General features: G+C 41.7%; 1 protein-coding gene across 2 annotated transcripts in view; it reads left to right on the top strand.

Moving 5' to 3' along the window:
* ATPAF1 (ATP synthase mitochondrial F1 complex assembly factor 1) overlaps positions 1-13,401 on the top strand; it is a 28,827-nt gene extending 15,426 nt beyond the window's left edge. Inside the window, exons 8-10 of one of the 2 annotated variants that reach the window (XR_016509697.1) lie at positions 1,270-1,377; positions 7,383-7,717; positions 12,673-13,401. Coding sequence is in view for 1 of the 2 variants with exons in the window: in XM_090269395.1 (XP_090125521.1) it covers positions 1,270-1,377; positions 7,383-7,577 (303 nt within the window). In the remaining variant the exon portion in view is untranslated. Of the gene's footprint in view, positions 1-1,269; positions 1,378-7,382; positions 10,195-12,672 lie in introns of those variants that run through there. The other variant, XM_090269395.1, reaches the window with a different exon arrangement.
* The last annotated feature ends 795 nt before the right edge of the window (positions 13,402-14,196 follow it).

Raw genomic sequence — 14,196 nt, 5'->3', positions numbered from 1 at the left:
AACTTGCATGTATTATAATGACTTTGAAGTTGGGGTAAAGAGAGTGCAAAATAGAATGAGGGAGGAGCTTACAATTATTTTATAATTCTAATAATCATTTATCAGGCACATACTAAAATAATCAACTTTTGATATACTTACTATGTACCAGATTTTTCTGTATGTTGTCATTTAGTTTTCACAAATATCCCATGAGATAGTTACTATTTTTTCTATTTACAGAGAAGAAAGTGGGCTCAAAGAAGTTAGTTCACGCTGCTAATAAGTGGTAGAGCTAGGTTTGATTGACTTCAGATTATTGATTTCAAAGTCTGTGAACTTAAACATTATGTTATTGTGTTGGAAACTATGCTAGGACCTAGATACCTATAAACCAAAGTCCCTGCCCTCGGGAGGCTCATATACAGGTATAAGAAAAAGATCCAGAAACATAATTATGTTTGAAATGATGAGTATAGAAGTATGTTCAGGAGAACTGAGAGGCTGGACTATTAGAAGTACCCTAGCAATACTGAGATATTGATAATTAAAAGGGCTCTTGCTGATCGCTTCTCAGCCTTTTGGCTAAGATCAAGTGTAAAAGGGCTCTTGCTGAAAGTTTAGAGATGAAACCCAGAGATTTTTTTTTTTTTAAGGTATAGTTCTTTTCTGCTACTCTGTATGAGGGCTTTAGCTTTGAACACAGTCTCTCTTCCTAGTCTGGATTGAAGCCTAGTAAATGCTGCCCTGTCCATTCTTCATGAAATTATGATCTCATTCTTCTTTTTCTCCTACCTCCCACCCAGATTGTATTTTAAAACTGCACATTACAAATCTGACCCATGTGCAAACTCTCCAGCTGTTTGCTACAGCTTAAAAGAGCTCAGTCTTCAGAGCCAGCCAAGGGGAGTAGATTTCAACTGTGAAATGCACTAGTCCATAAAAGTGGCAATTACACAAGCATATTGCTTTCTTTAGAACTTGATTTGGTAGCTGCTTGTGCTGTTTTGTTTTTAAATGTATGGCCATGATGAAGGATTCACAGCCTGCTGTAAACATTTTCTGGGAAAAGAGCCAAACCTTTTTCAACTGAAGACACAAATAACCCTGTGCAAACTGTCACTTTCACCGCCTTGGCAAGCCTGACCACCCCCCACATACCAGTCCTCCGACTCACTAGACCCCCAAGGGGCTGGAAAGAGCCAGCATTTTCTCCAGACTGTTGTTCTGAAATTGCAGTTTTGTTGTGGTGGTACCTTACTGGGCCTTGATAAGTGTTCCTCGTTGCAGACCCGAGGGGAGGCTGCAGCCAGCCAGCTGATTTTATATCACTACCCTGAACTTAAGGAAGAAAAGGGCATAGTACTGATGACAGCAGAAATGGATTCTACATTTCTGGTAAGAATCAACTTTTACCTCTTTGGATTTACCTAGTAGCCCTGAAGGTATTATTCTTCTGCAAAAGCTCAGGAGAAGTAAAATTCAAGAGAGCTGTATATATTTGTTTCTCACTTAAAGTTTACAATAATTAGGTCTTACTCAAGCTCCTCCAAGTTGAAGTTAGTACAGATTCTCAATCACTTCACAGTTTTGAAATCCAAACACTTTAAACACACTCTGCACCTATTACCTTTCAAAAATTCTAAAATTCTGACTTCAAAACACATCTGGCCCTGGGGGTTTGAGATAAGAGACTGTGGACGAGTAAATGGCTTCTTAAGTGTAGAGAAGAGTTCAAAGCCTAGAATAGTTCTCAATCTTTTGTCTTCCATACTGTTCACATGTACAACATGCCTCTTACACAGTGATCTCCCTTGCCCCTCTTCCCATTCCCTGGGACAGAGCATCAACCACATGCCCATGGGCAATGATATCCATTGTGTTTGTTCTCTCTGCATATCCAGAGCTAGGAACAGTTTTATAATAGCTGTACAACTTATCTGTCTAATCTTTGCTCATTTTAGTCACATTTATCTGGCAACATTTAAGTTCAGGGTGTCCTCAATATACTGGCCACTTTCATGCCTCTTTTCCCTGAAATTTTTTACTCTAACACCCACTTATTTTTTCTCTCTTACCAACTACATACAGGGAAGGAAAAAGTGATGGCCCTCAGCTAGTAGTACGTAGTAGCTGTAAGTCCCAAGCCTTGGATACAGTTGGGACTCTACTTCCCTGTCTGTTATTCCTGAAACTGTTCCATTCCATTTCTTCTAGTCTTCCTTCCACCCATCATATTCAAATGGAAGTTACCCAAATTCCTATCCAGAAGAATCGAGTTGCCATTAATTGAGATAGACAAGATTGCAGAAAGAAAAGCTCTGGAAGGAAGATCAGGAGCTCATTTGTGGGCATGTTAAGTCTCAGATGTCAGTTAGATTCCAGGTAGTAGGTAGTTGATATATGAGCCTGGAATTCAGAGGAAAGGTCCAGGCTGGTGGTATAAATATGGGAGTTATAAGCAACAGATTATTTAAAGCCATGAGACTAAAGGAAATCACCAGAGAAGTAAATGGAGATAAAAGAGAGAAGAGGTCTAAGAACTGAGATGCTGAACCATCAGCAAAGAAGATTTTAAAAGAACAAGTCAGTGATATAGGCAGAAAATTAAGGTGGTAGAATGCCCTAGAATCTGAGACAATGTTTCAAAGAATAGGGAGTGCTCAACTGGCCAAATCTTTCTTACTGGTAGGGAAAATGAAATGAGGGCTAAGAATTTACGACATTTCACAACATGAAGTCATGGGGGACCGTGATAAGGGACGTTTCAAATGAACAGTAGGATAAACAATTAGAGTGTATTTAAGAGAGGAATTAGAGTAAGCATAAACAGGTCTTTGAAAGGGTTTTCTATGAGGGGAAGGAGAGAATGAAACATTAGCTGGAGGGGGAGAAGTGGGAATGAGAGTGTTTTTGTTTTGTTTTATATTTGGGAGAAATAATATTTGTATGCTGATGGAAAGATCCAGAAGAAAGGGAAATATTTATAATGAGGAAGAGGGGAGAATTGTTGAAGTGGGTATTTTTGAGTGGGTAAGTCTGGGAATGAGGGAAATATTAACAACAGAAGAGAAGCCAGGACATAAGGATACAAATACAGTTAAATGGGTAGAGGAGGTGGTAGCCTGTACAAATTCTCTCTAGATGGCTTAGTGAAAAGAAGGAAAAGTCATTAGTTGGGAGTGAGGAAGAAAATAGGTGTTGAATGTTAGAGTGGAAAAGAGAAAGTCTGAAATTATTGTCTGGGGCAGGAGTCAGCAGGCTACATATAGCCTGTGGACCAAATCCAATCCACTGTGTCTTCAGAAGGCCCATGAGTTAAGAATGTGTTCTACATCTTTAAATGGTTGCGGGTAGGCATGGGGGGCTAAAGAAGAAGAATATTTCATGACCTGAGAAAAGTATATGAAATTCAAATTTCAATGTCTGTAAAAAAAAGTTGTATTGGAGCACAGCCATGGTTACCATTTACATATTATCTCTGGCTGTTTTACCTCTACAACAGGGAGCTGATGAGTTGCAACAAAGACTCTCAGGCCCATAGAGTCTTAAAATATTAAGTGCCTATCCCTCTACAGAAAGTGTATGCCTACCTGTGGTCTAGAAAAATGGGAGAGAATGGCTGTGCAGGTACAGACACAGAAAGAGAGTCTGATTTAATAGTGTTCTGGTTTAGCCAAGTGGTACAATGAAGTAAAATAGGAGCCAGGAAGTTAAAGCACAAGAGTGATTATAATTGTTGACCATGGAATGCAAACTGGATAAAGAGGGAAGTGAAGACATAAGGGAGGTTAGAGACAGAATTGTGAGTCCTAGTGGAATAAAAGGATTTTTGAAGTTGGAAGCGAGCTTAAAAGATAGGACATAGTAGACAAAGTGTGGCTGTTTCAAAGTGAGATTTTGAGGAGATATAGTCACCAATAACAACAAGGTTTCGGATTTGACCAGAGGAATGAGTGACATGCAGGGTGCACTTTATTTTCTGTCCTTCAGCAAAGGACAGCCTCTAACCATATTAAAAGTGCACTCTGGAGGCCAGAGGAGAGACCCTTCTGCTTTGGCGTTTTGACTGCCTCACTTCAGTGGTCTCAAATGCTATACAGTTCCCATCATCATCAAAATTTGCTTCCTGGCCTTATAATATTCAACAGAATACCAGACAATATATACAGGGTGGGGCAAAAGTAGGTTTACAGTTGTTCCTATGGAAAATAATACAATAATTAATAAATAATAATATAAGAATTAACTGTTTCACATATAGTACTCATAACTAGAAACCTACTTTCAGCCCCACTGTAAATTGACTTGTATAAGTCAACGTGACCGATGTCTAGTGTAGTAAAGTAAGTCCTCACTTTATGTCGTTGATAGGTTCTTGGGACTGCAGCAAAAAGACGTATTACAAAACCAGTTTCACCATAGGCTAATTGATTTGCACAACAGTTAAGTTCCTACAGCATCTCATCAATGTCATAACAAAACAACATTGAATGAAATGACATTATTGAAGGAGCTGCTGTATAGAACTAGACATGTTAGAAGTTATTGTAGAGGGAAACCTAGAAATGTAATATGAATATATGATCATCTCCATACTTGTGCATGAATTTGTACTTTAGGCATAGTATTTCCAAATACAGTAAAGCAAATGAACAGAAATAGATGGAAACTAGAGGCTTCTTCCTAACTAATTAACATTAATGCTGAAAATAAAGTAAACTATAAAAAAACCCTTATGTGGTTCTGTATCTGTGTCAGTAGACGATTTTATTGGAATGCAGTAAGTGCTAGGATAGAAGCGTGCACAGCATTCTGGGGGTGGTGTTCCCTGACCCAGGAGGGAGATGGAGACCGCCTAGAGATGACACCTGTGCTGAACCTTCAAAGATTAGCCAGAGTTTAGCCAGGTAAAGAAAGGGGGAGGGGGAGGGGAATGTTTCAGACAGCAAATAACATAAGTAAATTCTAGGAGGCATAAAATGACTTGCAGTATTAGAAACAGTTTGGTATCACTGAGGTTTGGTGGGTTTATATTTAGAGGTTTGGCGGGTTTATATTTAGAGGTTTGGCTTTATCCTGAAGGCCATTGGAGAAGAGTCATTGGAGGAGAGACAATGACCCCAGAAATATATAGGGAGTAAAATGGGCAGGCCATTGTAAATTGATCATAGCTGTGAAGATTGAAAGAGGAGAAATCATGTTTGTTATTATACCTCCTTATTGAGCAACACAGAGAGTTAATATATTTATCTTCTTGGGTCTTGGAAAGGGAGGAGACTATTGCTTCATGTTAAGAGTTAAGAGAACAAAAGGCAGGGGGTGAATAAGGAGCTGAGTGCCTTTTATAACCCTCGAGAGACAGATGCCCATAGCTCCCTGCGTCTACCTCCCTACCTACCACACTAGCGGTCTTCTAACTAGTGGGAGGAACGTTTTATCCAAACAAAATCTTATATAAACCGTAGGATGGAGCAGCTGAAACAGAGGTGAAGCGACCTCAGGCACCTCCACAGAGCCCCTAGCACTCTACTGTTGGAACAGCATTGTTCAAGGGTGAACACAGCTGAGATAACCCCTACCTCCACTGTCCTAATCCTCAAGTAAAAATTGATTGTTAGAGGCCCGACAGTTCACGGGCTCAGAGAATTGATATACAGTATCTGCCTTGGATTATGGCAATGCACTTGCTTTAGAAATAGTTTGCTCTAGGGGCACATTTAAGTATAAAAAGGTTAAGTTGATGAAGCAGAGTTAATGACCTTGATGAGTCTCAATTATCTTACACCCTAAAATAGTATCAGGGTGAAGTAGCGGGAGTACCAGCCTGGAGCCCAGAGGTCTGATCATGGCTCTGCCACTTGCTAGCCACATGACCTTGGGCTTACCCCTGGACCTCATTTGCTTTGATTTTCTGACTTATTAAATGAGGACTGGGTGATCTCTGAGGCCCCTTCCAGCTCTGAAATTCTATTAATTTGAAATAGCCAGCATTTTGGAAAGAGGCTTTTGATTGAAGACCTAGTCTCAGAGATTAGTGCCTGCTTGTGCGAAAATGACCTGAGAGCCCCACAGGAGGGCATGGAGATAAAGCGGCCTGGCGTGTTTATAAACCCATCTTCCTCGTTCTGGAGCTAGGCATCGCAGACTTCTGACAGTCAGTCTTAGGGGGAGTGTTTCATTATCCCCTGGGGTTGGGTTTTGGCCATATGAACACAGTGATAATGAATAAGTGCCTCTGACTAGCTAGAACTGGAGAATATATAGGCAGCAAAAATAAGAGTTGCTTGAAGTAACTCTTTTGTAAGGTTTGGTCTGGTGACCATTTCCCTGCCTCTGAGCTTTCGAGAAGATGGTCCTTTTTCTCCCCTGGAATTTTACTGGTGTATTAGTTAGAAATGGCTGCATAGCAGATTACTCCAAACTTAGTGGCTTAAAACAAAAATTTATTACCTCATAATTCCTGTGCGTCAGGAATTCAGGAGCAGAATAGCTGGGGGTTCTGGCTCAGTCTCTCATGAAGTTGCTGTCAAGATGTTGGCTTGGGTTACAGTCATCTGAAGGTTTATTGGACATGAGGACCCACCTCTGATCCCACTCTCATGGCTATTGGCAGGAGGTCTCATTTATTGCCATGTTGGCATCTCTGTAGGACTGTTTAAATGTCCCCATGACATGGCAGCTGACTTTCCCAGAGCAAGTGATTCAAGAGAGATAGCAAGACAAAAACTAGAGTATCTTTTGTGACTTAATAGCAGAAAGTATTCTGTCATTCCACTGTAGTCTGTTAGAAGCAAGTCTGTGCTCAAAGGAAGGGAAACAGGGCTCCATCAAAGGGGGAGAGTGTCATAGAATCTGTGGACAAAATGTAAAACTGTCACAGCTGGCCTTGGCGCTAGTTTACTGACTGAGGTGGTATCAGGAACAGGTTTTGAGTCACGTCTCATTAGTCAAAAACTTCATACTCACAAACTAGTTCTTAGAGCTGGGTAACTATTGTTCTCCCTGTTATACTTAACAGTTATAAAGGAGCTGAATGAAGAGGGAAATTTTGAACATATGCATTAATTTATTCAAACATTCACCAGATGTCACTATGTACAGGGATGTAAAACAGGCACACATACTTGGAGGAATTCATGCTAAGAAAGATAGACAAAAAAGAAAAGGAAAAAAAGTACAAATACAATACAGTATGATAAATGCTATGAGAGAGTTAAGCATGGGGTAATTTGGGTACACACAGAAGGCGCACCTGACTAAGAGTTGGGAGTTCAGGGAGATGGGATGCGTCCTAAAACAGTGACTGCTGCGTAAGGGTCCACTTGCCACAGGACTCAGATACAGAGCTTTCTGGTCCTGTGCAAGGAGGGGCCTCACTGTTCTTTTTACCTTGCTTACAGAATGTTGCTGAAGCACAGTGCATCGCCAACCAAGTTCAGCTCTTCTATGCCACTACTCGGAAGGAGACCTATGGACTGGTGGAGACCTTTAACTTCAGACCAAATGAGTTCAAATATATGTCTGTCATTGCTGAATTAGAGCAAAGTGGACTTGGAGCAGAACTGAAATGTGCCCAGAACCAGGATAAGACTTAGAGCTGTAAGGATTGGCTCCTTACAGAGTCTGCTCAGCCCTGGGATAGCCTGGAGCACTCGAACTCTCAGGAGCTCAGCATCTACAATGAGCAATGTCTAAGGAGTTGCCCTGTGTGCTTATGCAAGAAGTAGTCACAGAGGTAAGCCCTATGACTTGGTATTCAGGAATGAAAGATACCTATACATTCTGATAATTACCTCTCAGCATACTTGATGTTTCTTTTTTAAGTGTTTGAGGCCCTAATCAGACAGCCAAGGATCTGCAGGATGATCAACTTGATTTTACACAGCGTTACATTCTGGGACAAGTGCATTTGCATTCTGGACATTTTGACAGCACAGCTCCCAATTACACATAGTTCCTCATCTTTATAAACTTAGGACAGGATAAGCTTGAAGACCTGCTACATAGTTAGATGTGGGCTTTACATACTCTTCCCATGTGCCAGTTAGCTGGCCAAAATTATAACCCAAATATCCTGTTTAGACTCTAGAACAACCAGGTATTACAGTCAGGATTAAGATTTCATCTAGTGCCCCCTAAGCTGCCTTTAGGGTAACTCATTTGAAGTATCAGTAGGTGTCAGGTATACTTAAACACACAAGTATAGTGCCTGCATATTTTTAAACCAAGGTTTGTGGTACCTGCTCCTCTGACTCTGCCTTTTAGAAGCTGTGCATTTGGAGGGGGTGAGTCAGTGCAGTGTAAAAAAATCAACTTTTTGTAAGAAAGGATCGATCCAGATTTGCACGCTTGTGTGCATGTATGTTTTCTTTAACAACTCTAAGCCATGCTAGACTGGGTGGGGAGAAGATAGAGCAATAAAATAAAATCTGGCTTACAATCTTTGTTACACTCAGCAGTGAAATATAAGCTATATGCTGCTTGTGGTATCAGTGCTGTGAGCTTATTTGATCAGAATTCATCTTTGGACTCAGTAGTTGCTTGAAACCCAAAAATGAGAAAGGAGCTCTCCAGCGGTGGAAACACCCCTGTGGTGAGAAGTGTCAGTGTTGTGGCTCCAAGCTCAGTGATGGAGGAGAGGGGTGGTTACACACCAGCCTTCTGAACCTGAGGTCCCAGCCCCACCCTCCCCCTGTTATTGTTGTCAGCTGCCTTTACTATGCCTTTCCTTTTCTTGCTCTAACATGCTCCACTTTGCTGCTGCCTGAGATCTGGCTGTATGACACTGAACATGGTGAGTGGGAATGCAGCCAGTACTTACAGTTTCGGTATAGGTTTGTTTTCTTCATTAGAGGTTGGGCCTGTCCCCAAGTTCTTTAAATGGGATTGGACTTCCCATTATTGTCTGAGCTGTGTCTATTTTGTTGTGCCTCTGAGTCTGTGTATAGAAAGAGACAGATAGTGTTTGTTTAACTAGGAAAAGCTGCTGGTCTTTCATAATTTCTCTAAAGACTGAGCTGTTTCCTAATGCAAATTCTAGACCTACCTCTGGTCCTGACAGTTCATTTTTTGAGAAACTTGAGTGTGGATGTTTTGAGTCCCAGGAATCTTCAGCACCAGGTGGAGTTGCTTTCGTGGGTATCCAGTTATATTTGCTTTTCTGTCCAGATGGACCCAGTTCTAGCCATAGTACATATTCATAACACCTCCACCAGAGGGTGAGAAAATGACAGGAAAAGAAATAAGAACTGGCTGCTCATTCTATTGTTCCTCCCAGCTTTGCCTTAAATCCCCACTTGCCAGGGTACATTGGACATGATCAAAGCACCATCTGGCTGTTCTTTGTATTTACCTAGCAAGATGTGGCAGAGACCTAAAATAAGACTATAACATTAATCAGTAAATTTCTCCCCTCGTGCAACATAGTGTTATAGGAAGTGGACAGGCTTTAGAGTTAAATGAATTTAGGTTCAGATGTCAGTGTAGTAATTTATTAGCTCTGTAATATTGAACAAATTATTTAAACTCTCTAATTCTGTTTATCTGTAAAATGAGGATAATAATAAAATCTACCTCAGAAATTTTGTGAGGATTAAATTAATTTATAGACTATAGTAAAGCTTAATAAATGTCAACTCCCTTCCTCTTCTGTACTTCGCCTGCCTGTCATTAAAGACCAACACAAATTAACCTTTCAGATGTGCAGATCATTCTTCATTCCAGTTGAATGAGCAAACCTTATATCACAGGTTCTCCAACTTTAAGTTGAAGTAGAAGTACATTGAGCACTTCAAAGTGTATATTCCCAAGTCCCAAGCCTCAGCCTGCTGAATCATAATCTTTGCAGAAAGTGCTGGGAATCTGCATTTTATTATGTGTTCCAGATGATTCAAATGTAAGTAATTCACCAGCCGCATGGGAACCATTGCCTTATGTATTCTTCACAAAAAAAAAAAAAAAAATGCCAGGTCTTCCTTGCCTATGGACATTAACCATAGAATCGGATTCCTCCGTCCTTTGCCTTCCAAAGTGGTCCCCTTGCATACTCTACATTATATCTATTTGTTTGTGTATCTTTTGCCCCCACTAGACTGTGAGCTCCTTGAGGGCCAGGGTTTATTTCTGTTCCCAGTGCCAAGGACATGGCCTGAAACATAGAAGATACTTAGTTGTTTGTTGAATAAATAAGTGACGTGGATTTTAGCCAAAGCATTATCTTGTGTGTGTGCCTATATTTAAATATTCTGAATTTAAGAGAATCAAACACACATAGGTCAAGAACTTACTGAGTAGGAATATTTGTAAACCAACCTATCAAATTATATACAAAGTCTCTATAAGTCACCAGTCCACTGGGCTGACCGCTCAGTGCAATTCAGTGGTCACTCCAGAGCACCTGCTCGGCCACCACCATTGTTGGTGCCGGCACAGGAAGAGGAGTAGAAGCCCTGCCTGCTCTTGGGCTCTGTTCCAGCCACCGCCTGTGCCTCGCATCTAGCACCTGGTCATAGTTTGCCTTGTCTTGTTCTTGGGAGGTTTATGCTCCTACTTCTTCTCCAAACTGTTTGGAAGCAGTAGCCACATGTTCTTTTTTTTTTACTTTTCAGTCCCCATAATACTGACCTTCTATTCAGCCATGGAGAAGAGATACAAATGCCCACTTTCCCAGTCATTTGTTTTAGCACTGATTCAACATTCATTAATATTTAGTAGGCACCTATTACATGCTAAGCACAGGTATAGGAAGCTGGGAAACAAAGCAATGAGCAGGACCAACAAAGCCCCTGTTGTCGTGGAGTTTGTATGCTTGTGGAGAAGACAAATAACACAATGAGATTGTTTCAAATACTGGTAGTGCTGTGAAAATAAAAAAATAGTAACATGATAGATGTGGAGTGGAGGCAATAACTTAATGGTCAGGAGAGCCATCTCTGCAGAGGTGACAGCCAACACTTGAGTTTGGGAAAAGTACTAGGTAAAGAGAACAGCAAGTGCTGAGGCCTTGAAGCAGGGCCAAGCTCAGCCTGCTTGTTTCTGGGCCCAGATTTACAAGTTCAGTCCTTGCCCTTGAGGAGCACACAGTTCAGCAAGTAAGACTCTGACATGGATAATTACAATACGAGGCAAACTGACCAGTGCCATCTCAGAAGAGGGGCAAGGAGGGTTCAAGAACATAGTACTGGGTACTGTAGGGCATGCAAATCTCACCAGACCATAGTACCTGGAATGCAATGCTTGGACTTCATGTGGAGTAACAGGTAGACAATATTAAAGTCTTGAAGAATATATGTCCATGCAAGGAGGCCCTGTGAGTTCAGAGCTGGCTTCACAATATATACTCTAACAGTAAGCACTAGTGTTTATTACTGGAGTGTACTGTGTGCGAGGCACTGTGCTATGCCCTTCACACAGATTACCTCAATCTTTCAACAACCACTGAGGTGGGCAGAAACCTGCTGGTTGGTGAGATGTGCTGTTGCTCTCCTTGTGCCCCCTTTTCTCCCCACCTCCAGCTCAAAAAAAGAAAGCAACCTCTCAGTTACCCCTAATCCTGGCTCCAGCAGCCAACTCAGGCCTTTAAGAAGCAGTGGGTGACTCCTGAACCAGCCCTTTCTCTGAGCATGTGTGTCCATTTTCCTGCTGTCAGCTAAAGGACAGATGCGTGCATTCTACATTTCTGATACCTACACACTTTATTTCAAAAGGCATTGTGTTCTAATTAAGGAGGACTTTATTGTGCTCATCTTTGCTACATGGAGCACTTTGGTCTTGGCAATTCTCCTAATGTGACAAGTTGGTGGCAGCGTTTTTATTCCTATTCTGCTAAGGAAGAGATTTGGTGCCTGGAAAGGGAAGAGAGGACGTGAAGGTTGCTGCCTGCATCAAGAGCCAAGCCACGAATAGAAGGCAACTGTCCATGCTCCAGACTTAGTGATGCCATCTGTAATATCCACTGAGCAGGCTCATCCCTCACATTCACAGGGCCACTTCTGAGCTCTTCGAACCTCAGGAACTGCAAGAGTTACAAGAAAAATTGGCTCAAACCAGCTATGAATCACTCAAGTTCCCCAGAGTTTAGAGAAGAAAGTCCCTTTGAATCAGGTCACTAGAGCTTCAGGCTCTGGTCCCTGGTGACTTCTCCAGGCTCATATTTTGCTAGACTCCCACCCACTCCCTTCACTCCAGTCATTGTGGATGACTGGCAGTTCCCTGAATGCACTGTACCCTTCTTGCCTCTGTTCTGGTCTTTTTAAATACTTTTGCCTACCTCAAATGTCCTTTCTCCCTCCATTAAGTTTCTTCTTATTTGCTTTCCAAAGTTCCATTGAAATATCTCTACCAGAGTCTCCCTGACATCTACCTGCTCCATGCTTGTCCCTGCCCTGTCGTGTGCTCCTCTGTGCTTCCTCAGCACTTTGTGCTTTGCAAGACTGCCTCTCCTTTAGACTGGACACTCCTCAGAGACAGGGATCATATCTTACTGGACATTATATGCCCAGTGTCCATCATGAAGCCTGCCACAGACAGATAAGATGGCAGTGAACGTTGAAAAAGTCACTCATGGATGACTGCTCAATTTAGACAACCTGTGTCTCTCGGCGTCCTTTGCCCAAAGAGCTCCAGCCCTAGCAAACACCTGTGATTATATCCCCACCCTGGGAGTGACCATTTTATATGCTCTCATTGCAGAGGCTACATGTGGAAAAAAAGCTCAGGGGCCATCAGGGGAGACATCCAGGTCCAGGGTTTATAAGCAGAAAGAACTGAGACAATGAACAAACTTTTGGAGCAAGACAATTATTTTAAGGTAACAGCCTGGCATGTTCAAGCTCTCATCTTGGCTTACCAAGTCTTAACCTTAAAAAGGACCTTAGAGACTGTTCAGTCACTAGTTTTCAACTGTGATCGAAGAAATCCCAACAGTTCCTTAGAGGTGGGGACCCTCGGAGTGTGGTCCTTACCCCCAACTCAACAAGAGAAAGTGTTTTATTTATTGGGCTTCCTATAAGCCGTCATTCAAAGAAACAGTTTCCAAGAAAGACTGAAAAATCCCTGGCCTACCTAGTTCAACATCCCACCCATCACAGCAGCCCTCTCTCAGCACCCCAAACCGCTGGGCCACTGTTTGAAAACTCCCATGGTCTGGGAGCTCTCTACCCTGCCAGCTGATCTTCCCTGAGATAGCTCTGACAGGGAGCAATTCTGCCCAACCCTGCACTGATTCGTTCTGCCCACATGGTATAACATTGATTGTTCTCAATGAATATCTCGATTTGATCACTATCAGCTTCAACTGGTCTACCTGACCATGGAGCATCGTCCAGCGAGAAATCTCCAGCATGAAACTTCGCAAACCACATTTGACACGTTTAATCAATCACAGCACCTTCTCCATACACTGCACAAATCTTTCTTCTTTTTTTTTTTTTTTTTTTTTGCGTTTCAGTTGCGTTTTTACCTTTCTTGAAATAATAAAGCATGATATGCTGAAAATGTTGCTTATTTTCTTCTATCTTCAGTATTAAAATGGCTACACAAAAATTCACCAATTTTGTTAAGTTTTTTTAAATGCGTGGTGATATGACAGCTGTCACAATACAATTCAATTGTTTCAAATGAAGTTAAAGACAACTAAGCACTACTAGAGCCATCTTACAAAAAAGACCAAACGAACTTTTTGGCCTACCCAATACTTCTCTCATTGGGCTCCTACACCTACCATGGCAGTAATCAGAGGTAAGTGGTATCCCATCAAGCATTTCGCTTACCATTTCCAACTCCCCACCCCCCTCCAAATAATATCCTTGCCTTGATTTGAAACATCACTTCTTTTGGGCCACTGTGATCCCCAGATCACTTTTGTTATTGTCCTACATTCGTGATTTGGTGTGAAGCCTCACCCTGGATTCTTAATGCTTCAGCCCACATGTATTCTCCTTGCCCCTGGTCAGGTGAGGAGTAGCTGACAGACCTGATATTTTGACACTGATTTTACAGGAAAAGGAAGGGAGCAGAGAGTTGTTTTGCTGAGCCTCACTTGGTGCATGACACCCAACGGACTGTTTCCACTTCCTAAGTTTCTTCCCTTTGATCTTTCCCAAAAATGCTATGAGGATAACATTACTCCCATTTTACAAATGAGAACACTGAGGAGGCAGCATCACAGATGTTCAGAATTAGGTCTAAATTAGAATCCCAGCTCTGTCTTTGGAC

The sequence above is a fragment of the Furipterus horrens genome, unplaced genomic scaffold (genome assembly GCF_987537825.1).
Source record: "Furipterus horrens unplaced genomic scaffold, mFurHor1.1.pri manual_scaffold_3, whole genome shotgun sequence".
In the NCBI taxonomy this organism is placed as follows: domain Eukaryota; kingdom Metazoa; phylum Chordata; class Mammalia; order Chiroptera; family Furipteridae; genus Furipterus; species Furipterus horrens.
This window is presented reverse-complemented; position numbering and strand designations above follow the sequence as displayed.